General features: G+C 45.0%; 1 protein-coding gene across 11 annotated transcripts in view; it reads left to right on the top strand.

Moving 5' to 3' along the window:
- Positions 1-23,494, top strand: part of LOC141943479 (exocyst complex component 3-like protein 2) — a 44,051-nt gene that overhangs the window by 5,790 nt on the left and 14,767 nt on the right. For 4 of the 11 annotated variants that reach the window (XM_074868858.1, XM_074868856.1, XM_074868857.1 and 1 more), the window contains 2 exons: positions 4,194-4,304; positions 21,250-21,324. The exons of 1 other annotated variant lie outside the window; for it this stretch is intronic. In XM_074868858.1, the coding sequence (XP_074724959.1) occupies positions 4,215-4,304; positions 21,250-21,324 (165 nt within the window). In that variant the 5' untranslated portion in view covers positions 4,194-4,214. Of the gene's footprint in view, positions 1-4,193; positions 4,305-12,744; positions 13,148-15,577; positions 16,016-16,978; positions 17,178-21,249; positions 21,325-23,494 lie in introns of those variants that run through there. 6 more of the 11 variants (XM_074868860.1, XM_074868865.1, XM_074868862.1 and 3 more) reach the window with 5 other exon arrangements.

Here is a 23,494-nt window from a genome sequence, read left to right as displayed (position 1 = left end):
GGTATGCTGCTTGACAGGCCTATTTTAGATGTCTGCATTCGCTTGAGAGGAAGGGCACTACCTATGTCAGTGCCTTTTTTCTGGTTATAAAAGCAGTCTGGATTATCAGCAGAGATGTAGACTTCTTCACACTGGCCATGCAAGGTTAGTAAAAGGATTCACATCCCCTGAACTTGAATTGCCTGTTAACTTCTGCACTGGGCAAAGACTCTGGATTCCTCAGACAGGCCAGATGAAAAGCAGGCAGGTAGAAACCTGGACACAGTGGGTCCCTGCTAGGTGTCGGCCATAGGGGCCCTCTCCCCTCGAGGGGATCCACCCTGGCTTGGTTGTCTGATGGATATCTGTCAGGGTTGTGATACCAGCCTGCTGAATGAAAAGCTGGTACAGGATTTTATTGCCTCAAGTTGTTTTGTTTGTGCCAAGGAGGTAAGAAAAGGTCTCAGAAGATAAACTGGAATCTCTGGACAAGTTTTCTGATGCTGAACTTGGCTCTCCTGCTGACTTTTGTCTAGCTGCTGAGATCTTGGGTTTATCCTTTCAGGAGTTGTGAAGATCTAAGTGCAGTGTTTTCTATCATCCTTCAAACTCTGCCTGATTCCCCATCTCCCATAACCTCCTGGCATCTTTTCCGCTCCATATCCTTGTCCCTTGTTACCTGTGTCCCTGTCTTGCCTTTTCATAGCCTCTCCGTGCTCTTGTCTGGTTTGGTTTGCTCACTGCTGCATGTGCTTTGTTTCATTGACTGCCAAGGCATGTGACCTGCAAGGTCTCTTGATTGAGTCTGACTTTGCCTTTTAAAAAGAGGCCTGAGATCTCAGTAACCCACCCAAAGAACTAAAAAAACAAAGCACCCCAAACAAGACAGACAGGAAAATATACAGTGGATCTTTCTGTGCTCTCATAAATAAAAGTCAGACAATCACATGGTTTTCTAAAAATAACACCCATAGCGAGTGTTTTGGTAGGAATAATACTGACCTAGTTTGCATGTTGCCCACATGCAAAAAATAAGTTGGTGAGGAAGACCCAATTGCCTGATGCGGTATTTGTATTTGCTGAACCAGAGCTGAATTGAGAGGTGATTAATTAGATCTTATACTCTCCTCTCGGTGGTCCCTCTGGTCTTAGAGAAGAGGGGAAGGGGGGATGCTTGCTGGCAGCGTGGCCCACCGCAGTCGCTTGCCTTCTGTGTGGGCTGGACATGTGGGTTGTGCCTGTGCAGTGCAGTCAGTGAGGGTCCACGTGAGCAGCAGTCCTCTTCTGTAGACTCAGTCTGGGATGTTCATGTCTGGAGAAAGGGCAGAATATCTGTGATCAGATGACCCAAATTTATGTATGTGAATTTAGCTTTCTGTCCATCTGTGAGACAAATCAAAACAGCCTGGTATTGAAGGAAACTTCCCTTGACTGCCCAGCTCCTGCCCGCCCCAGGGACTCAGTCTGTGCTTCTGTCCTTGTCCCTGCAGCCAGCACTGCAGCATTGCCCTGGGGTGGGAGCTGTACACTGGGGGACATGAGAGTGTCTTGCACTAGCCCCTGCCTGCCAGCTCCTCATCCTGCCCAAGGGAATACTGCTTAGGTGCTGGCTTGGATCTGGAGCTGCTCCCTGTGGGCAGCTCAGCATCAGTGATAGCAGTGACAGCAGCCACCAAGGGCAAGCATCAAGCTGGCATCCCTCACAACGATGGACACCCTCAGGGCCCCCTGATCACTGGTCTGGTGAATATTAGTGGTTAATATGAAAGGTTACTGGGCCTGGCTTATGGAGGGGCCCTCTAGGATCTCGGGGAGATGAGGAATGTGATTGTAGACAAAATGGATCAGTAGCAGAGGCAGGAAGAGAAGGACTTGGAGGTCCTTACTCCAGGGCTGACCAGCCTTTCTGTCCCTCTGTGCCACATACCACCATCATTACGTTATTGAGTGCCACAGGGATGCGCTCCCCATCTCTTGGAGAGGTGGCAGATAGAGAAGTGTCCTGTATGGTTCACCAGCAGGACATGGCATTGCCTCGTGAAGGCCTCCCTAGCTTCCCAGGGGTGATGGATGTGCACTGTGTCTGCAGCTGGATCCCATCATGACCTGGCAGTGTAGGGCTTAGTAGACCTTGCTGGCTCATTTCCTCTTGGCATGGTGTGAACCAGCAGTCCTTGCCGGCAGCCCAAGGGCAGGAGCTGCCTCTGAGCTGCCGGAAAGCCGCGGGTGGCTCTGGAGTGGCAAGCTGGCCACCCCGCTGTGTGGTCGTGTCCTCCACGGCTTTGGCACATCTCAGCCTCTCCATGGAGCTGTGGCTGCCTGGCCTGCTGCGTGTGCTGAAATGAGGGCTGCAGTCCTTTCCAGACTCTGAAATGAGAGCAGAAGCATGTCGGGGAGTGCTTTGTGCAGATATGGATAAAGCTCTTTTATGACTAATGGATGCCATCGCTTTCCCTTAAGATTATATCCTCTTCCTTTTTTTCCCTCCTCTCTCATGATAAGCGATACGTGAATTTCTCACTCTCTGAACAGCCTTGATGCTGGGAAATGCTCTCATTCAGGCAGAGAATCTAGGTCAGCTGTTTGTAAGAATAGATCAAGCCTTCATTGGACGCAGTGGACGGGCCTTCAGCAGGACGGGTTTTTTTCCTGGCTTGTTCATAATGAGCTCCGAAACTTGACAGGCATTTTGTGGAACAGCAGCTATAGCTTCCTGCCAGCAGGCTAGATGCAGGCATGACTGATTCAGTGCATCACAGGGGAAAAATCAATAATATGAAATATTAATTGTGATTTTTAAATATTTTTTTTAACCTAAGATGGAACACTCAGAAATGAAGATCTGTACCTATGTTCAGGAGGATCTGATTTGTGAGATGATACGTTATGAAGACGGGGCTTAATTTTTTTCTGATTCCACGCCTATAAATAACTGCTCTTACATATGGCATCTAATTATTTAATTGTATATGCAGATTAGATAGTCATTTACATGCTGTCATCATTGACAGCAACTAATAGCACTGGCAGTTATTTCCAGGCTCATATGGTAATGCCAAAGGTTTTAAATATCAGTCAGGACCTGCCATACATATCAGTATCTCTCTCCATTTCTTCCCTTCAAAAAATGTTAGAATAAATTAATATCAGAAGGTACATCTGCTCCTTCTTGGAACTAGTTGTACCACAGCAGATCTGTTGTGTTATATATTTTATGTAAGACTACAGTCCAGCTTGGAGTTCCTGATTTATATGTGTTTGGTGGCCCCCTGAGACTGGGAAGCAGATGTTACTATGCTTTTTCTCAGTTGTATTTACACATGCAAAGGGTGGGGGTAGGCAGTTGCAGACATGAAGGACTCAGGTCCCACTTGTACAATGTGGGATCCATAACTGTTTTGATCCAGAAGATATTTTACAGCTCTTTGCTTTCCTTTTGCACAGACCTAAATGGTTACCCAGGGTAAAGGTTAGTAGGAATCAGGACTAGGGTGTGCCCAGTTCATTTTCCTACCCTCATTGACAAAATCAGTGCAGTTTTCTTTTTCCTGATGTAAAACACATTTTGAGCATGAAAGCTTATATTTTGCTGCCATTTTATCTATTTTGCCCACCTAAGGTGTATTTAACTGTGAAGAGGGTGGTAACAGTCAAGAAAACCTCAGTGAACATGTAATCTTTACTGGGCTTGGAAGCCCCATTAAAACATCGTGCAGAAAATACGATTAAATTCCATTCATTCAAACAAACAGGCTCCAGGGAAGCTGCCTTAAAATCCAGTGATTCTGTGCTGTGTCAAGATCATCTGTGTTAAATTGGTTTGCAGTTTGTGCAATTTTCAGACATTGACTCCAAGGCATTTGTTGTCATGTAGCCATGGAGCGTACAAGCACCACTCCACACCACTATTTCCTTCTCACTAAATAGTTGTGTACAGCTGAGAGGCTGAATATTCTCTTCGAAACTAAAGGAAACAGTCACTTAAATCCTTGTTGGAATGTGGCCTTAATGCTCTCTTATTAATTGAGTTTTAAGAGTCTTGAGAGCCAGTAAATAATGTGCTGGAGATCTAAGGTGTTAACAGTACAGATAACATGGTTGTTCAGGATGGGAAAAAACAGAGGTTCCTTTTTTAATTTACTTGATAATTTAGAAATATCATTAGAAATTATCTAATTTTGGTTCCTCAAGGACCACATCTTTCTCCTTCACAGGAAAAAACTTGCTGCGAGCGAATGAACGCCAGCAGAGCGGTTGCGATGAAGGCGGCAGAGGAACACTGCCAATGCGCTGGCAGTCGGTGCTGTGCAGCTCTCAGGAGCTGGGTTAGTGACTCTGAATCTTTATATAGCGCTTCCTCCACTTTGCTGAGAAGTGGGAAGCAACAGAAAGATAAGATACATCCTGATACTGGCAGCAGATGAATGCATTACAAATACTCTTCCCTTTCCTTTACCTTGCCTGTATCTGATGCCTCCTGTGCCAAGTTTTGCCCACCTCTTGCTTTGTCAGTATTTCTTTCATTCCTATAAGAGAAGAATGGGTCAGAAAGTGTTGAAGACTCTCAGGGAGCTTCCACATAATGTAGCAGTGCTGAATTTTCTAGTGCCATGTCTCCTCTAAATGCTTTTCTGGTTTTGGAAGAAAACACAGTGGTGCAGTGTAAATGTTTTATCACCACGTATTTGGGAGGTCTGCTTTATTCAGCCTGAACTCATGCTGATAAAAATTTAATGCTTCTCTTTGTGATCATGTGGAATTCCTCCCTAGGGTATTATTCTGAACAGTTTCAGAGGATGATTAGCTCTCTCCTAAGACCCTTTTGGGTTCCTTGTGCTGTAGCAAACCCCTCACTGTAGCTAGCTAGCTCCAGTGTTTAGAGGTTGTAAAACTATTTTAAAACTGACCTTTTTAAACTGACCTTTTTACAGTGTGACATGACATCTTCTTGAATATCCTGAGCTTTATTAGGGCTAGTGGCTAAACCAGCTCTGTGCTCACTGTGGGGTGAGAACAGAGTTCTTACTCAGACTGTCCAGAAGTGACAACGGGTGGTGCTAGCTGCTGGGCATTTCTGAAAATGTGGGTCGTTTAGGTGTCTATACAAAAGCTAATCTCTTTTCTCTCACCGCCTCTCCTAAATAATCTGTCTGACATATCAGAGTGTTCAGCAGTAAAGATAAGGGCCCTGAGTTGTGTTGTTAATATACCCCATCCCATATAACAACTCCTTTGGCAGTGCAGGTGCGTGGGGCGTTCCTGCGTTAGTTTGTAGCCAGAGATACCTGCCGTGAATGTTGAGTGGAGAAATGATTGTCTTTTGATCTGCCATTAATATTTAAATGTGCCCAGCTCCTATCTGAGAGGTCTCAGGATGTTCAGGAAGCCAATCTGTTGTTATGATTTTTAGCCTCCAGATGGTGTCTGGCAGATGTACCTGTGAAACCATGTCAGTGTGGTGGGGGTGAAACACAGGAGCCTGGAAGTTACACAATCACTGGCCTCTTGTGGCAGCAGGAAAAGCATGCAAATGATGTAATGTGGATTTTCAGTCCCAAATCTCTGCATAAACTGCTCTGTGTAGGGCTGTGGGTACAGATGTGTGTAGGAAGTTTCCTTCGAAGTTGAACCTAAAGTTTTTACTGCTGGAAAGAATCTATGTAAAAATACACAGAGGAATCCTGTCAATCAAAGCCAGATGAAAAGACTCGAATAAAATAATTTTAGGCTTGTCTGTCCAAATGGAGATGGAATATTCATAATACAAGCTTTCAAAAAAAAAAAAAAACCCTCTGGATAAAATCATGGATTGTCTTGAAAAAAGCCATGGTGGTGGTTGAGGTAATGTGTTCTTTACCACACTAGCAAACAATATCCATAATTTATTTTTTAAAAAGGCTCTTTCCATCCCATGGATAGCAAGCAGCATTTAAGTTGCAGTTTTTCTCTGACAGACCTGTCCCTGGGGTCTTCCTTGTATAACTGTTTAGATAGCTCATAGGATTAGAAACCAAGCTGTTGGGTGGCTGCTCTTCTAGGGATGTGACCAGGCTGACAGCCCATAGCACTGCAGTGGTTTCTGTGGCAGAAACACTTCCCTCAGCTGCTGTTCAAGACTTGGGCTTTCCGAGCACTGAAGTAATGAGGCTGGACCCTGAGTAATAGGAGATAAGGTGTGAAAAACTACTCCTGAGATGTTTTTCCTTCCTGTTTTCCTGATCCCTTTTGAGGCAGAGAGGCCAGGTCGCCTGTCTTGAAAGAAACCCCTCCTTTGGCATGGGGTATACATTGTCTATATTGTTTATACAGAGGTATATATGATAGGAGAGCAAGGTCAGACAGCATCTCTTCTTCACCTGCTGCACATGCAGGACTCCAGAGGCCCTGCGCAAACACAGATTTCATCAGTCTGCCTCACTTTGCAGCCCTGATGTTTTCCATGCCAGCTGCTTTCCCTGATAGCTTGCTGTCCAGAAATTAGAAGATAGCTCTCAAACTTTTACAGAAACTTTACGTCCTTCCCAGCCCATGCTGTAGAAAGCAGTGGGGGGCTTTTACCAAACTGCGGTGCATGGGGCAAGGGGATGGAGCTGACGGGCTCCATTGCCTCTCCGACCTGGGTCCACAGGCTCCCTCCTCTCCCTGTGTCCCCTGCAGGTGCCAGTGCCATGTGGAGGGCTGCAGCCGGCCGTCCCTCCACACCAATAATGCCAAACCAGCCTCTGGCCTTCCACCAGAGCTGGGGGGGAGATGGAAACTGGTACATGGAAACTGCCTCCCGGTCCTCCTGCTGTCAACTATTTCTGTGCTTCCTCACAGCTAAATATAACCTAACTCCAAACACGGCCCCAGGTCTATTAAATACGTGAAAATTAACAAATTCACTTTGAAATATTTTATTACCCCAGCATTTGATTGAACATTGCTACCCATTTCTGTGGTCTGGAGAAAGTCTTTTTAAACCACTCTGTATTGTGTGCTATGTACTTTGTCTGGTGGATAAATTTTTCTCCCTGTTCCACTGATGCTGAAGGAAAACGGAAGGAAGTTGCAATTACTATAGTATCCTCAGTCCTTGCTGGAGGTCTGTGGGGCAAAATCAGGGGCAGGGAATTCCCAAGTTGGTCCCAGTTTCTTTACTGAAGACTAAGCTGCTACTTCAGGAAGTATTGCTTTATTCTTCTCTTACTACATGGATAGGATATTTTAATGCAGGGATTTTTAGGATCACTTTGAACATCCTTATTGCTCAGCTTGCTACAGTTCATCTTTAAAATTTGGGGTGTTGTGTGATTTATTTATTTATTATTACTGCTACTGTTGTATTGTTGTCAAAAGGGGAAACATCTTCCTTAAAGCAATGCTTATTTCGTTCTGAAAAAAAAAAATCCCAACCATTTTAGAATTAGGCAAAATCCCCAGGAATTAGCTAAAACTGTTCCAAAGGAACGGCAAAGTAGGTTACTAATTAAGTGAAAATTGAGGTCAGTTTGGAATGGGGTCCTCACAATCAGGAGGAAAACAGGCAGTGCAAATTGTACATCAAGTCCAAACGTGTTTTCTTTCAGTATTTGGGGCAGGGGAAGGGGCAGTATTCAGTTCTTCAGGAAACTTATTCTTAGGACTTCAGTGTGGTTTCTGAAACTGCCGGGACCATGCAGCCTGTTTGTCTGTCTGACCATCCATCTATCTGTCACCTCCTAATAAACTGAAATCCTTCAGCTTCAGACAAATCTGGAGCAGGAGAAAAGTCTCAGATTAACTTCTGCAAAACATGATGAAAATCTGGCTGAGAATAGAAGAGCTACTCACACGAATGCACTCAGTAAGAGAAAGGAAGAAGTTCCTTCTTTCCCTTTTGCTCCAGCCATGGCTGTTGGGCAGCAGCGACTCCAAATTAGCTCCAAACTTGCAGCTCTTTTGCCTGTTTGGGGTAACAGAGATGTTGGGGAGGTGAGGAGGTGCAGCCTGGGGCGAGGAGGCATCACAGGGATGCAGCTTTGTTTCAGCTGTTGCTATGGGAAAGGTTGCTTGTATTAAATATTTGTGCTGCTTTATTTACTCTTGTGCACACACAGGTTAGCTGGAGAGTATACAGGGAATTTGGTGAGCAACAGAGGCAAGGAAACCATGACTGTGTACCTTCAGATTGAGCTGCCGGGTGGAGTCTCTGATGTCTAATAAAGGCTGCGTTCATGCTGTGTTTTGTTCTTCAGCAGGAGCAGCGAAAGTCTATCCTCTCTCCTCAGCCATGTATTTTCATGAAGTGTGTAAGGATGTACTATTTTGTGTCAGCCACCCTCTGTCAGTTTGGTTAAAACTAGCTTTAAAATTGGTTAAAACTGGGTTAAAACCCACTCAAGTACATTAGGGCAGGGGATCAGATGAACAGAGAGATGCACGCAACCTGTGGCTGCATTGTCTCATTTCTTTAGGAAATGGGGTTATCCCTGGGAAATAAGAATAAATATATGCTTTCCACAGAATGATAAACAATTAATTTTGCACAATTAACAAAGTCACCTCTTGCATATAACCATTATGGCAATGCCAGCTGCAATGTCAGACTGGAGGGGAAGGTATTTTTGGTTGGTTTGTTTGGTTGGTTGGTTGGTTTCTCTCTCTCCAAAAAGCCTACCTTGCTTATAATGCAGACTGGCTGTTCTTCGATTGCTGATGAAATCAAAAGATGCTGTGCGTGGGTAGAGGAACAAATTGTCAGACTGCATCATAACTTCACAAAGTGCTTTTGCACGGATTTATATCCTAGGGAACCACCATGTTTCTCTGCCATACTCTGCCTGTTTTATCAGCATAATTAATATTCCTTTCTGCCATGTTTCATGCCTTTGGTTTAAAGTGGTGGAGAGTCCCAGCATGTTCTGGAAACAAAGGAGGAGGTGAAAAAAATCCAGATCTCTCTCTCCAGATACTGCAGATCCAGCCTGCCTGTTAGGGCTCAAGTGTATTTCATATAACAAATGCTACTGAACACAAAGTTTCCGTTGTATATGCCTGACTGTGTTCACGTGGAGTCCCTGTAAAGCAAGCAAGGGCATCACTGCATTGCTGGAATTAGAATATTAATGTAATTGGACTCTTGCAAAGTCATTTAATTTGAAGTGCTAATAGTCTGACTTCATCCAATTAGCATCCAGACAGAAACAGCTATTGTTCAAGTCAGGCACACAATCCAGTTATTATGAAGAGATTTTATCTATATAGGCAAAAGAAATGGGAAGCAACAAGATAAAGAATTAAGTCAACAGAGAAACAATATAAAAATTTAACTGAGGTATTAGCTCATTTAGAGAAAAATCCAAAAGACAAAGGAGTTACAGTTTTCCTGAGACAGAAAGACAGAGTCTCAGTGACATGGGGAGGCTGTGGGCTTTTCCAGGAGCTCCAGGCAATGAGGGAAACTCCTGAATACTAGGGATATTCCCAGAAGACAAATTGCTCCTCTTTTGCAGTGAACCTAGCAAGGGTCAGGGCAGGAAGGAGAATGACACCCCTAGAGAACACCACACTGTGGATAAATAGAGGCATTGAAACACCAGGAAGAAGGAGGGGGTGGGGGCGGGCTTCCAAGAAGTGGCTTTAGAGGAAGAAGATGATCATTTGGTACACCTGACAAAGGACATTGTTCAGAAGCAGAACTGTGCTTGTTATGGTGCTGTGTCCTTGTGGTTTCCTACTGCCCTTCTTTCTGCTTGAAAGGACTCCCCTTGAATGGGCAGCTCAGGAGCCCATGGAAGGGGCAGGTGAAATGTAGCAGTGCCCCAAATCACCTGCCCTAAATGATAGTTTTGAATAGCAAACAATCCCTTTGCGTTATGTTAACACTTGGTGAAAAACCTTTGTTCTAGTTTGATCTTGACACATTTCAGCTCCTCTGCCGTAAAGGTGTAGTTCCTTGGGGACTTTGCTTGTCTAGGCATAAAACTGTTCATGGAAGCTCTGTGGTAGAAGATGTTCCTAGAGATTCAAATCATTCCCATGTTTTAGCTGCAGAACTTTAGCCTGAGCAGTAAAATAGCATTAGAGACAGAGGGAAGAGACCTGTGCACCTTGATTGTGCTGTTAAGGTACATAGACCCAGAAGAGCAGGCTGCTGGTGGCCTTTTGGCTGCTCCTTTGTGGCATGTCCTCTCCTGGTACAGTACATTCCCCCTCAGTAATGCCATCCTTCAACCCTTGCCTTTGGAAAGTAGTTGTGGGCAGAGGTGTGCAGAGCGGGTGACGATGGATTGCTGCTCCCGCTGCAGCAGGAGGGATGGGGCATCACCTCATGCTGCTGATGGGCTCAGCATCCACAGTTGAAAAGGCCATCCCCAACTTGCTGTCCCTTTGTAGGGTGCTCAGAGCTGCCTACTCCCCTAGGCAACTGCCTGCTTTGCCTATACACACACATTGCCCCTGGTTTGTGAACAAGGTGAAGGTGGAACAGATGAGCCGTCTGGGTTGTTGGTGCTGCAGTGCTCAGATGGGGTGTGCCCTGAGGGCAGTCTCATCCTGGGGACTGTCTAACATGGCTTTGATTGAGTGGATCCAGTGGGCCTAGCCTCAGGAAGTCTATCAATCTCTACTCAGCCATTCCCTGCTTTCCACAGGCTCATACTATATTCCCTTGAAAGATGCTTTCTGGGAAAATACAGCAATTCCCAGACGTCGCGTAGGCCCAGTTGAGAATCACAGAATCATGGAATCATTTAGGTTGGAAAGGACCCTTAAGATCATCAAGTCCAACCATTAACCTAACACTGCCAATTCCACCATGAAACCATGTCCCTATGCATCACATCTAGATGTCTTTTAAATACCTCCAGGAATGGTGACTCAACCACTTCCCTGGGCAGCCTGCTCCAATCCTTGACAACCCTTTTGGTGAAGAGATTTTTCCTAATATCCAACCTAAACCTCCCCTGGCACAACCGTAGTGTGTTCAGAATCTGTATACTGCAGAGAATCTGGCCTGCAGAACTGGCACTTTGACATGCAATTTCCTTCCACAGAGAAGTCTAGGGTTTTTGTTAGAGCTGGGCTTGTTGGAAAAATGCTGATGAAGTGAAACATAAACACATTGTGTTGGAATTTTCATGGGAAAATATTGGTGAAGGGTTTCAGCATGCCTGGAATGCACGTCTGCACTAACCCTCTCAGTCTGTCTTGTATTCATATATAGTCCAGCTATAATATTCCAAATGAAACATTTTAACTTTAGCCAATTAAAAATTAAGGTCAAAATGGAATGTATATAAAGCCTCTCAATTTTCAACTTTTTTCACAACCTGGGAAAACACTGTATTTTGCAACTTCAGTATCTCCTACTGGCAACAGCTCAAATGTATGACCACTGGAATTTCTGTTTGTCCTTCCAAATGAAATACATTTATTTCCTCCTCCCTGTTGTTACTAATGAATCAAATGGCTCAGTGATAACATGCTGGTGGAATTAAGCACTGAGTAAAAGAGCCAGAATAACATAACATTTACTTGGTTTCCAAGTAGGAAACTAGTGGAATTTTACTGTCACGAAAATGTAGAAAATCTTGGAATAAACCTGGAAAGATGAATGCACATATTTGGATTAATTTAGATGCTGTGTGGAAAAATTACCTCTTAAATTCATACCTCCCCCAAATATTTCTTGAATAGTGTATGATTTTGAACCAATACAGCTTGTAATGGCTAATGCAAGCTGGTGAAAATCTTTAAGTTCTTTATTTCATTTTTATAGTAATGGAAAGGAGAAATAAAAACCAGTTTGTAACTGTTTAGCAAAAAGCATGGTAACGACAGCATTTCAGCTTATCTCCAAGTGTGAAGTCTTACAGCAGTGCAGGGAGTTTTTAAAAGCCATTTTAAACATGAGCTCCTAGAGTTAAATGATATTTCCTGTATAGAAATTTGTTCTGAGGATTACAGATCAGAACCTTTAACAGCCCTGGAACTCGCCAATATGATCTTTGCACTGAGTGGGCAGCGGGGTTGGAACCAGATGATCTTTAAGGTCCTTTCCAACCCAGCCCATTCGGTGACTCTATGATTCTATTTCCTTTCTCTTCACTGTGAAGGCTGGATGGTGAATAGACCTATATATATGTGCATACCCATATGGACACACAGAGACACGCACACATTTATGGTGGATTGCTGTAATGTTATGCCATTTATATATATGTGTGTGTATAAATATAAAATAGTATATAATAGTGTATATAGTTGCTAGAGAACTGCACAATCCAGAAGGCTGAGATCGCTCTTATCTCCTCTGAATGGTGCTGCTAAAACATGAAAACCAACGCCCATTCTCTGGGGCTTTACTTCCCTGTTGGCTAACACTAGGCTTGCTGGGAGGCGGGGAAAAATTTGGCTCCAAAGCCAGATGTGATCTCCTTGCCAAAGAAGACCTCAGGTGCAGTCAGGGCACGTGGGGTGGGTGGGAAGTGATGTGTGCTTTACAGAAACTATTAATCATCAACTCATTTAAACTGATAGGATTGTCATCAAAATAACTAGCAGCGTGCAGGGATGTTTTAGTCATTTAGAAAAGGCCGAAAATCCCGCTGGCTTTCCCCTGGTGCCTGTGGTTAGATTATGTATGAGGTTTTTGACATTATTTTCCTAGAAGAGAGAGATATTACATAAGAGGGCTGACAGCCTATAAAAATGTCCTCACTCAGCACGGGCAGGAACCAGGTTAGACTTCTTCGAAGGAAGCTGAAGCCTGTAGCTGCACAGAAAAAAATTAAGTCAGTCTGGGGAGAAATAACTTCTCTGGAAGACAGCTGCTAAGATCACCTTGCAGAGAAATGTTTCTAACATTTTTTTCTGACTGTATTCCCAGTTGGACAGAAAGCATCTGAATCTGCTTGGATCATGAGGAAGATGAAGTATTCCTGGGGAGCCTTTGCAGGAAGAGGCAACAAGCGGGAGGAAATGGCTGGGGAAAATGCAAGGATGTTGCCCAAGGCCACACTTGAGGAGAGAAAGAAGCAGGAAGCGAAGAGGAAAGGGAAACTGAAAACCATGGCAGGCAAATTGCTAAAGGCTGCAGCTAGTGGGAAAGAGGCATCGGAAGAGAAGGCTGGTGGTGAGAATGTGGCAGGGAATTTGCTGAAGATGGCAACCAGTAGGAAGGGAGCAGAGGGAGGGATGCCTGCAGGTAACCTCTGTTATGTCTGGGTCCAGTCCTGGACCTTCTCTGCCTCTCCTAGCCCTGCAAGCTCTTGCTTTCATTAGCTGCTGGAGTAGGTGCTGCACGCTTTCCTCCTCCCCATCCTTCACCTGAGTTTTTGTCCTCTCTGAACTGTACACTTGCTCCTCTGCAAACTTCTGTATTTCACTTTTCCTTTGCCTCACAAGTATTTATCTTTGCTGTTCTTATTTTTATCCCTGCAAAGACTCCTGATATGTCTTATGAGAAGGACGATGTATGTGTGACTGACACCATGTCAGGTGTGACTGTGCTGTTCTTCCATAGATGGGGAGGGGGATGTTGGTTGTACATGGGCTAATTGTACCAAGTAAACATTTCCTATGTGCTGCATGTATCGAGGCAGGACAAATGAAGCTTGCTAGACCCCTCCTGAGCAGCTTGCCCATTGCTTTGCTCAAGATCTTTGCATCAACCCTTCTCCATTTTGTGTCATGTTCCTCCCACCAGTCCTGTTTGATTTAATTCTTACTACAGACAAGGTGTTTTCATCAAGGAAAGTTAGGATACAGTTCTTCACTCTACCCACACCTGTATCCTGAATTGATTTCAGAGTCCCACTGCTTCTGGCCTTGCTTAACTTTCCTTGGGTTCTCATCAAGTTTGATTTTTCCCTCTGGGCTCTGCTCCAGATACCTTTGGGCAACTCTTGTTAAACCTGTGTTGCTCAATTTTGTCATCTGTAAAATGCACAGGAAAAAACCCTCATCTCTGTGCAGCTGTTGTGAGATTACATTTAACTCTAGTGGTGGGCTGGGTGTGATGGGTAAGATACTTTGGAAACAAGCAGCAGTGGAAAACTTCTCCTTCCAACTTCTGAACTTTAAAGATTTCATAACTTGACAAGGTGTCTGGTGATTAGGACAGTGGCTCAGTCACCACAGCTTCTTGCAGACATGGAAGTCATGGGGAGTTATGTGGATCCCCATTGCTTCATGTAGGTAGCCCACGTTCTGATTTTCACCTCTGGGCAATATAGCGCATGTAGTTGTTTGGCCTAATTAAAAAGCCCTGGCAAAGAGAGGGCCCGGGACTGCACTGAGCAGCCTTGGTCTAAGATGAGAGCTCGCTGGTAGGAGTGACACCCTCTGCGTAGCCATGTCAGACTGTGAACAGGTGGGAGGGTCCTTATGCAGCACTTTGGTCCTGCCAGGGTTTCTGTAGAGAAGACAGAGGATTCCTTCTAGGCATGACTTTCAGCTGTTGGCTCTTTCAGAAGATGTCCTTTAACTGATGTTTTTCTTCTGGATGAAAGGTACATTCCTTAAGGAAAGATTGTCATTAATGAACCTGCATTGACCAGATGAGGAGGTCTACTGAGATGATGACAGAAAGCTGTAGAAGACTAGTCTGCAGGCTTAGTTAGCCTAGAGTAGCAAGGATGAAAGAAAGAGGAAAGAAAGTGCTTGCCCTAAGGAAACAGAGAGGTGCTAATGCTAGTCCTTAAGTGAGGTCATCTTGAGTAGATCCCGAGGAATTTTGTGATACATATAAACTACATACTTCAGTACTCAGATATGAAAGTGATGGGTCCTATAGAGGAGTGAACAAACATCAAGTTGTGTTAATCTCTCTATTGCAGAAGAAACAATCTGTGGATTCATTGAGCAAGGAAAATTTTTTGAAGCTTGTGATTGTATTTATGATCTGGAGCATTCTGGAAATGATGGTGTGGGAAAGTCTGAATCACTTTATACACTACTGGCTGAACAAATGTGGTCTGTGGTGGGAGAAGTGCTCAGTGGAAGTGGTAGGATGTTGCTGGAGCCGTTGCAGTCGGTGGGAGAATCGCTGAAGTGGAAGAAGCAGAAGGAAGCGGAGTGGCTTGGCAGCGTCCAAGAGGTGGAGTCTGTTTCCACTTGGAGTCCAAACTTCTGGAGGAAAGATCTAGAGGAAAAACTAATACAGTACATGACAGCCCAGATTCCCCTGTTTAGTTCCTCTAGTAACACAGATGAGACTGCACTAAAACAGCATCTGAGTCAGCTGGAGACGAGGTTTCTCCCCAGCCTGGAGCACAGAAGTGGTGTCTTCAAGGAAGCAGGACTGCTCATCCCCTACGCCCACTGCTGTCATGCATCTTTGTCTTCTCACCTTTCCACACTTACTGACAGTAACCATTTCAGCTTCAGCCAATGCCTTTTAGTTTATGAATGGGGCCTTAAAATGTACAAAAGGTATGTTTGAAGGACTTACTTTTCTCTACATATTTTCTATGTCTCTGTTCTTCAGTGGCATAACACAGTGATGCTCAGGACTCTTGCTGAGTTTAGACTTGTCCACTGCCTGTTTTATCTTCTGTGCTCTCAGAATCAGAGCCTTTTTTCATAGCAGTACTGCCTCTTTCTAAATCTTTAGTATTGGGCTCACAGGCTTACATGAGGTAGGCAGGTGTTTCTCCACTGGACTCCTCTTGGACATGCACGGTGTCCTGCTTTCTTGATCAATTTCTTTTCTTGCATTAAGCCCTTCTTGGCAAAGTCCATAATACTCTGATTACTCCAGAATAATTTTCTCTTGCGTTTATGTCAGCATGGTGCTCTGTCGGCTTCTCTTGTTGTCCCTTGGTTCTCTTGCTGATTTATCTGGCTTGTAGTTTGACCAGCTGTTTCCATATTTCCTGCATTAGTGTTTAGATCACAGGAAAAACATATAGCAGATAACTAAATTCCTGCCCAAGTTTGGGAAAACGGATGTGGCTTTCTGCATGATCTGAAGAGCAGCACATCTGGGACCTTTTGGCCCAGAGTGAATTCAAAACCTGTGGGTGACATCAAAGCCTGAAGCTTTCTTGTGATTTCTTTCTGTATGTCAGTGGTAAGATGAGGTGTTTGATTCTCTGTGTCTGTGGTTACTTTGCTACTTGACAGCCCCAATCTACTTATGTCCTAATAGTTTTCAGCCCTTTTGGGTTATTTGATTGTCTCCATCCAAGCCTAGAGCTTCTATGTTCCTTGGACTAATTACACTTATAAACCCTTGATTAGCTCATAAACAGTTCAGCAGGTGGGCTCTTCCCCTCACCAGCTCCCGAAGGAGGGAGGCAGGGTAGTGGGTACACACTGGTGCATACTGTCCTCAGACACATGGGAGACATGTGGCCAGGATGCATCCCTTCTACTGCTACTTTTATGGGTTTAAAATGGTAAAACCTCGGTTTCAGATAAGAGTAATGGTTTGATGAAATGTTAAAAACTTATGCAAACTTGGACGTGAATAATTATGTAATGTAAATATATAATGAAAAGCTCAAAGATAGGAAAAATGTGTTATGCAAATGCTGAATTCCTTCAAGAAAAAAAAAAAAAAGTAGGAGCAGCCCATGACTGTATTAGGGTCAGAAGGTAGTGAAGAATGTAAATGAGAAGAGCAGAGATGCCAGACTTAACTATTTGGATCTTCCTCTCTGAATACAGTTACAACCTTAATGAAAGCTCCTGTGCAGATGCAGTTGTCCTGATATACAGCTGCTTTTTATTCCATTCAGAGAGAATTTGTGACACTTGTAAAATTGTGCATCCATGGAAGTGTGTTTGGGTCACTCTGCCCAAGCCCAAGAAGGAATTCAGCAGCAGGACTGAGGGAAGGGGAGAGGGAAGTGGCAAGCAAAAAGTGTCATCTGGGTAGCGAATATTGGAAAAAGGAAAAGAAACTGCACGAAAGAATAACTGGCAAAAGGGCGTGATAAAGCTCATCTGCCATGTGGTGGCTGCCCTAACACTGCAGACACTGCTGGGTGCTTGCAGGGCACCCGTTTGCTAGTGTCAGGCTGTGGTGCCAAGCAGGGGGTGCCAGGCGGGCGATGGGCTGTGGACCAGCGGGAAGCTGCCCCTCTGGCTGAGCTCTTGTTTCTGTACGCAGTGGCAGCGAGACATGTCTGAGATCCAGGCAGAGCCTCCAGCACAGCCTTTCTCTTGGTGTACAGTGTCTCATGTGGATTATTTTGAAGACTGAGGAAAAGTTACTTGCAGTTGCCCGGGTAAGAACTAAGGAGTTTTACCCCAATCTGCCTGTTTCATTCCCACAGTTCTAAAATAAGGAATGCCCTTGTTAAATTATCTGCTCCCTTGCTAGCTGAGCCAGCTCTGCTCAGGTGTGCATCTTGGCCAAGTTTCACTGCAGAGCCCACAGGTGAAGATCCATGACTATCTTCTGCTAGATGGATGCTGCCCTGTCCTTGCTACTTAGCAAAGAGGTGCTGGGACATTTGCAAATCTCTCTTCATCCTGTTGCTGCACCTTCATACTGCTGCAGTCTACTCGTGCCCAGAAGCCAATGTATCTGGAGGAAAGGGAGGCTATGGGTGAAATCCACTCCTTTATTGAGGGCCATTTCAAGATGCTGTTCACCTTCTTTCCAGCTGTTAATGAGCCCATAGTGTGTGACAGTTGTTTTTTTGATAGTTCCTTTGCCTCAGCTGTGCCTGATATTGAGGCTGCTGGGTTTGTCTGTATGTGAACCCCTCACAGCCCTCTCCAGGCTGCTGGACTGACACTGCTGAGGTTATAGCAAACATTATTTCCAGAGCCCAACACAAGAAATCATGCAGCTGGTGCACACCTGGCACAGCCCTCCTGTAAGGCCGGAGCTGGGCATCCTGCCTTGCGATCCCACAGGCAACCTCAGCTCCAGGGCTGCAGAATCTCCTTTGTTTCTCAGCAAAGGTCCCCCTTTGAAGAATGCTGTCTGGGCATGCGGAATACAAACGAAGCAGGAAAGATGTGTTGTAGCAACAGGGAGCTCCAGAGGAAACCACGCTATTTGGAAAACTCAGTGGGGCCTTTTAGATTCAGTTAAAGCCAAAATGCAGCAGCAGGAGTTTCTGCACTCATCTCTCACTTTCCCTTTCCACTAGACCTCGAGGAGCAGAGGAGGGGAAATTCCATTGCAAAATGCTGAATCACCCCAGGGAAAGTACTCTAAATTGCAGAGATTTTTCTCAAGACCTATTGCCTGAAGGAGAACACGAAGGTAGTCACAAACATGGGAGTAGAGGTGCCAGCTGGTGACAATATGCTTAAAACCTACTGATTTCAGTGTTTAACATTAAGCATCTTTGTGGACTGTTTCTAATCATTATCCTGGGGAAGACCACATGTTCTTAAGGTCTGTTTTTAGCACGTATTTCAATGAAGGAAATGACTTTATTCAGAGTAGTGCTAGTGAGGTTATCTTAGACCACGAGGGTTGACAAACCCTCACAGATGCTGACAGTGATGGAGATTTTAACTCTTTTTTTTTTAGTTCCCTCTAATGTAGTGGCTGGAGAAAGCTTTTCTTTAACCCTGGGCTTTCCGCTTTCCTGATATGCCATGTGCTGAGAGGCTCACCTAGATCCAACTAGTGGTTATGAGCTTTTGTGCCATGCTGCCCTGAGTTAGCTGCATTTTTTTCATGCCACCTTGGATCTAGAAGCATCACAGCTCTACATGGTGCTGCACTGTACACAGAGAACAGAGCTGGAATTGCTGGAGAGTGTGGTACAGCAGCATCCCAGATAGCTTCAAACCTGGCCAGTTTAGGACCAGCTCCAGTTTCAAACTAATGAGCTTAAGTGGGACATGAGATGACTCCATATGGAAAAATTATGGGTGTCTCTTCACTCAGCTCAGTGTCATGGCTTATAAAACCTGCTCCATCCCTCTTTTTTTTTTTTTTCCAGGATACTACAGCCCTTCATTATTGCAAATATACAGGAAGCTGCTATTGAGCAAATATCCTGTCAGTAATCTCTGAGCAATTGTAATCTATTTGTGACTGTAAATCACATGATGCAGGTTTTGCCACTTCAATGGATGACTAAATTTTAATAAGTGAAAAGAGACTGACCAGAATAAGCCAAGGTCTGCTTTGCCTATGAATACCTGGCTTGTCACTGGGAGTGCCAGCCTGATATTTGTGCAAACTAAAATCACTTTAAACAGAAGTGAGTGATGAGAACTGTGACCACATCTGAAAGTGCTGAGAGCTCAGATGCCACATGGGGTTCAAAACCACTTCCAAACACCCGTGTGGGGAACTCGGCCAGCTCAGCATGCAGGCAACGCTCCCTCAGCCCAGACATGTCTAGGGCAAGGGAGCTTTGTGCCTTTTGAGGTTGCAAAGTTGGTGAACTGGAAGTGATGGTGCCATCGATTGGATTGATGATCTGTCACCCCTGCCTTTGCTGTACTGGGGAATTTGACATGTGTGTAAGGCAAACCTTCCAGCATGACAGCAGGGTTCATTCTGATACTGAGAGGGGGAAAATGAACTTTTGTCCCCTGCTTCTGCAACCTCTGCTCAAAACTGGCTCTTTGTCCAGAAACAGATGGCAGGACCAGACATGCATACCTGCACAAAAGCTCAAGGAAGGTTTAGATTGACCTGCAAGGGATCACTTGGGTCTGTGTCTTCTTCCTTCCCTCCTTCTCTCCCTCCATTTTTTCAGGTAGACAAAAAGGAGAACTAAGAAGTTCATGTGCTTTGGAGAATTTGGGCCAAGGACCTGCTGCTACGCAAATGAATAAGGCTGTGCAGTTGTTCTGCCCACCTGCCCTTCAGTGTGTCAGCAGCGTGCTCCCACCTGTGTTGAGCCTCTTAGACAATTTTGCTAAATAACAATGTAGAGGTCTCAAGTATGTTAAATTCTTGCATGTTTTCAGACAGCAGCTGGACAGATGAGAGACCCAAGTTATAACTCAGCCCCTTGTATTTTCCAAGAGCTGGGCAATCAGCACCGGTGATCTGGCATTCCATGGATCTGAAGCTTTTACAGCGTGGGGTACCACGTCTTGGTCAGACAGGGAGGGACAAGGAGGAATCTGGAGGTTATTTATGGGCCTGTTTGTTACAGCAGAAATTCTGGTCCTCTCCATGTTGGAGCTTTGGTGCCTGAGGTGCTGGTGTCACCACAAGAGCTGCAAATGGGCAAGCTCGTGCTAATTCAGACACATCATCTGATCCAAAGCAACTAAGTACTGTGGCTCAACAAGTCATTGCCTTGCAGTTTCTAACTAAATACATGTTTTGTCCCATTGGGGAGCAAGACCTTCATGTTGGCTTAAGCTGACGCATTGTGCTATGCAACTGAGGCAGGCTAGAAGTGTTTGTGCAGCTTGGCTGGGATGTGTTATCTCAGCACATCGTGTTCACACAATTGCTCACAGTCAGGTGATGGCACTGAGGAGGAAAGGAATTTTTCTTGGATTATTTACAATTGCTTATTTGTCTTTGATTAACACTTTTGAATGAGTATGGCAGAACAGTTGTTTTGAATATACTTTTGATGAAATTCTTCGGTGACAGCCACAAATTTCCTAATTCATCAGCCAGAAAAGAACAAAGACAAAAATGGAAGATCAGACTTCACATTCTTTCTATTTCCTTGGAGGAAGATGCAGAAATGAAAGAATAAATAAGCAAGCCAGGCTTTTGAGTTGAAAGCTTCTATAAAGGTCAGATCATGTTTTAAGCAATGAGCCCTTTCTCTGCAGTATTAGTTTTGTTTTTACAGTCCATTCAAAATAACACAAGCCAGCCAAGTCTTGGGAAATTTCCCATCATGCAGCCTCATGGGGCTCATCTCACTGTGACAGTAGCTCTAAACACTAACCCAACTCCTCTTTGCACTCACAAGTCCCTGGTTCAAGTGAGGGAATGCTTTTAATTAGCACTGACTGGTTTATGCGGGTGCCGGTTGGAGCTAGGAAGGGTGGAAAATCTCAGCTACAGTAGCTGGCAGCACAGAGTTGTGTCTAAGCGTTGTTTTGCTGTGTGGGCGCCTTCATTTAAGCTAAGCTAACTAGGGAAGACTGTAGATAACCCGAGCTGACACTGGGATGAAAGGAAGCTGCAAATCATTTAAACTCAAACAAACAATGTAGAACAAAACAGAACAATGTTATTAGGTCAGCTGGAAAATAGCCAGGCTTTGGGTTAAACAAGACAGCCAAAAAAATAGAAGCAGAAATTCATCTAGTTTAAATGCATAATGAGAGACTGGAAAACCTAATTCATTATGAATGCCATTGTATCTCAACTGTGCTTTTTTCTTTTCTTTTAATGTTTAGAAGGAATTAGGGAAAGCCCTGAAAGAAGCCTTTGATATTGGGAAACCCCCTTGTGCAGATGCTGCAGTCATTCAGGTAAACTGGGAGGAACTGAAAAGCTCTCATGTTTTGGGGCAGTTGTGGTTTTGCACACGTGTACGTAGGTATTTGGCAAGACCCAGTTTTGCATGTCTTGGGCTAAGCTCAGTGTGTTAGAAACTTGCTAGTTAGCTGCCATACTTAAATTGCATCTGTTTGCTCCCAAACTTGTTTTCCTCTTGTGCATATGTAAAGAAAACTAAGCTATCTAAAAAAGAATGAGCCTGAGATTAGCTGATTCAAGCTGAAACTGCATTTTCACCTTGATTTTCATGTAACCTTTTGGAAAGTGATGGTGGGTGTTAACTGGTTTCCTCTGTATCAGTTCTGCAGAGCACTTTTATAAAAGCAGTGAGAGTTGCTGAGCCATGGCAGGTCCCCATTATCTGGCAGTGCAGGCGCAGGCGGCTTGCTCCCTGCTTATGTGCTGGGTACAGCTGCAACTGCTACCCCGATGGGTTAGGCAGCACAAGGGACTACTTCAGAGCACAGAGAAGCTGAGTGCTTGAAAGGCATTGCAGAAGCACTCTCTGCTGATTTATGAGCAGTACATACCATGGCCAGAGGGTGTTCAGATCAAGATCTGCAGAAGGTTTAAAATAAATCCTGGAGTTTACCTGTGGACTCAAGTGATGCTAGAGATCAGGGGTAGGTTGTGGAGAGCTGTGACTTTTCCACTGCCACCACCCCAGCAGCATTCCTGTTTCAGGTCATGAGAGAGGAAAGTAGCCCCATGGTCCTTTGGGATGGCAGACAACCTCAGGCACCCTGTTGGAGGCTGGTGGTAGGCATTGCAGCTCAACAGCAGCTGGCCTTCCTTGCGAGGATACAGCTTTAGCTGGCAAGACCTGGCATTTCTGGCCCAACTCAGACCCAGGCACCAAGTGTAGAGCTCACAGAAGGGACTGTGCCCTCCTTGCCTTGCCCCGTGCCCTCTGGAGCAGTGGAGCGGTGATGTACACAGTGATGTATCTGTGCTAGGGTGGCTTTTAGCTACCAAGCTGGCTTTATTTTTTCCTGTTTCTGGCTAACAGGGACCAGGCCAAAGCCTGGTTTGGATGCTGTGGTCCTGCATCCTTTGGATGCTGTGGATGCTGCAACATCTGGCCATGCTTCAGCACGAGTGGTTTTGCTCTGTTGTGTATGTAACTGATAGGTTTGAATGCTCTGGGTAGGTGGTGGAAAAGCCTGGATAAATAGGCAAGCCTTATGAACTTACTGCCTCCCCAGTTTTCTCAGGCTGATGCTTAAAGATCAGATAGAAAATTAACAAGGTGTCATGGAAACTCATCAGCCATGGTTTCCTGACACTTTGGGGTGGCATATTTTATCCTGTCCCTTTGGGTGAACTTTTACATCTGTTGTGCGCAGTGGAAAAACCCATTCACGATGTGAGTCACCCTTTGTCTCTGACTGACGCTTCCCAGAGCACTGGGAGAGCACAGTGTATGAGTCCATCTGTCTCCTTTTATCCATCTGGCTCTCCTCCCCTTGCAAGCTTTTGTTTCCACAGAGCAACTAATGGACAGCATTAAGTTGCCACCTGCTCAAGCCTGCCCAATATGGGGTGGATTTTTAGCTGTCTGGCACAGCCCACCTCCTGCAGGCACCTGGGCCACCCAACTGGGGTCAGTGGGGCCAGACAGGCGCCCTAGGGTTTAACACACATTGCCCTGTCAGGCGTGAGCGGTGGTGACTGGGAAGATGACACCTGTCTTCTTCAGACATCCCTGGTAGAGACCCTGGCAGAGGTGCAGGGCACACAGTTAGAGCTGCCTCACCTTCTTTTTCAGTGGCTGCACCCAAATTTATCTGCGAGGGTGAGTCACGTGGAAGCGCAGGTGCTGCCACAGACAGCAGGTCTTTGTAAGAGCTGAGCTGGCAGGCTGGGCATGGCTAGCAGAGAACATCTGTAGGGACAGGCTTTCCTCTGAGCACAGGACTTGACTCCAGCCTGTTGACCGCAATGACAGCAGCAGTAACAAAGGTGTAGGATCAGACATTAAAATCAGGCTCCTAAAAAATACCTCTGTTTCCACAAGGGCTCTCAAAACTGAAACAAAAGTTGTTGCCTAGAAAGCAGAGGGATTTGCAGCAGGGTGAGGGATGGGATGTATTCCTGCTCACTGCATAGGGAACAACTGGCTTTGGCCTGCTCTCCTCTCAC

The sequence above is a fragment of the Strix uralensis genome, chromosome 4 (assembly GCF_047716275.1).
Source record: "Strix uralensis isolate ZFMK-TIS-50842 chromosome 4, bStrUra1, whole genome shotgun sequence".
NCBI lineage: Eukaryota > Metazoa > Chordata > Aves > Strigiformes > Strigidae > Strix > Strix uralensis.
Note: the sequence above shows the minus strand (reverse complement) of the source record. Positions and strands in the feature narration are given on the sequence as shown.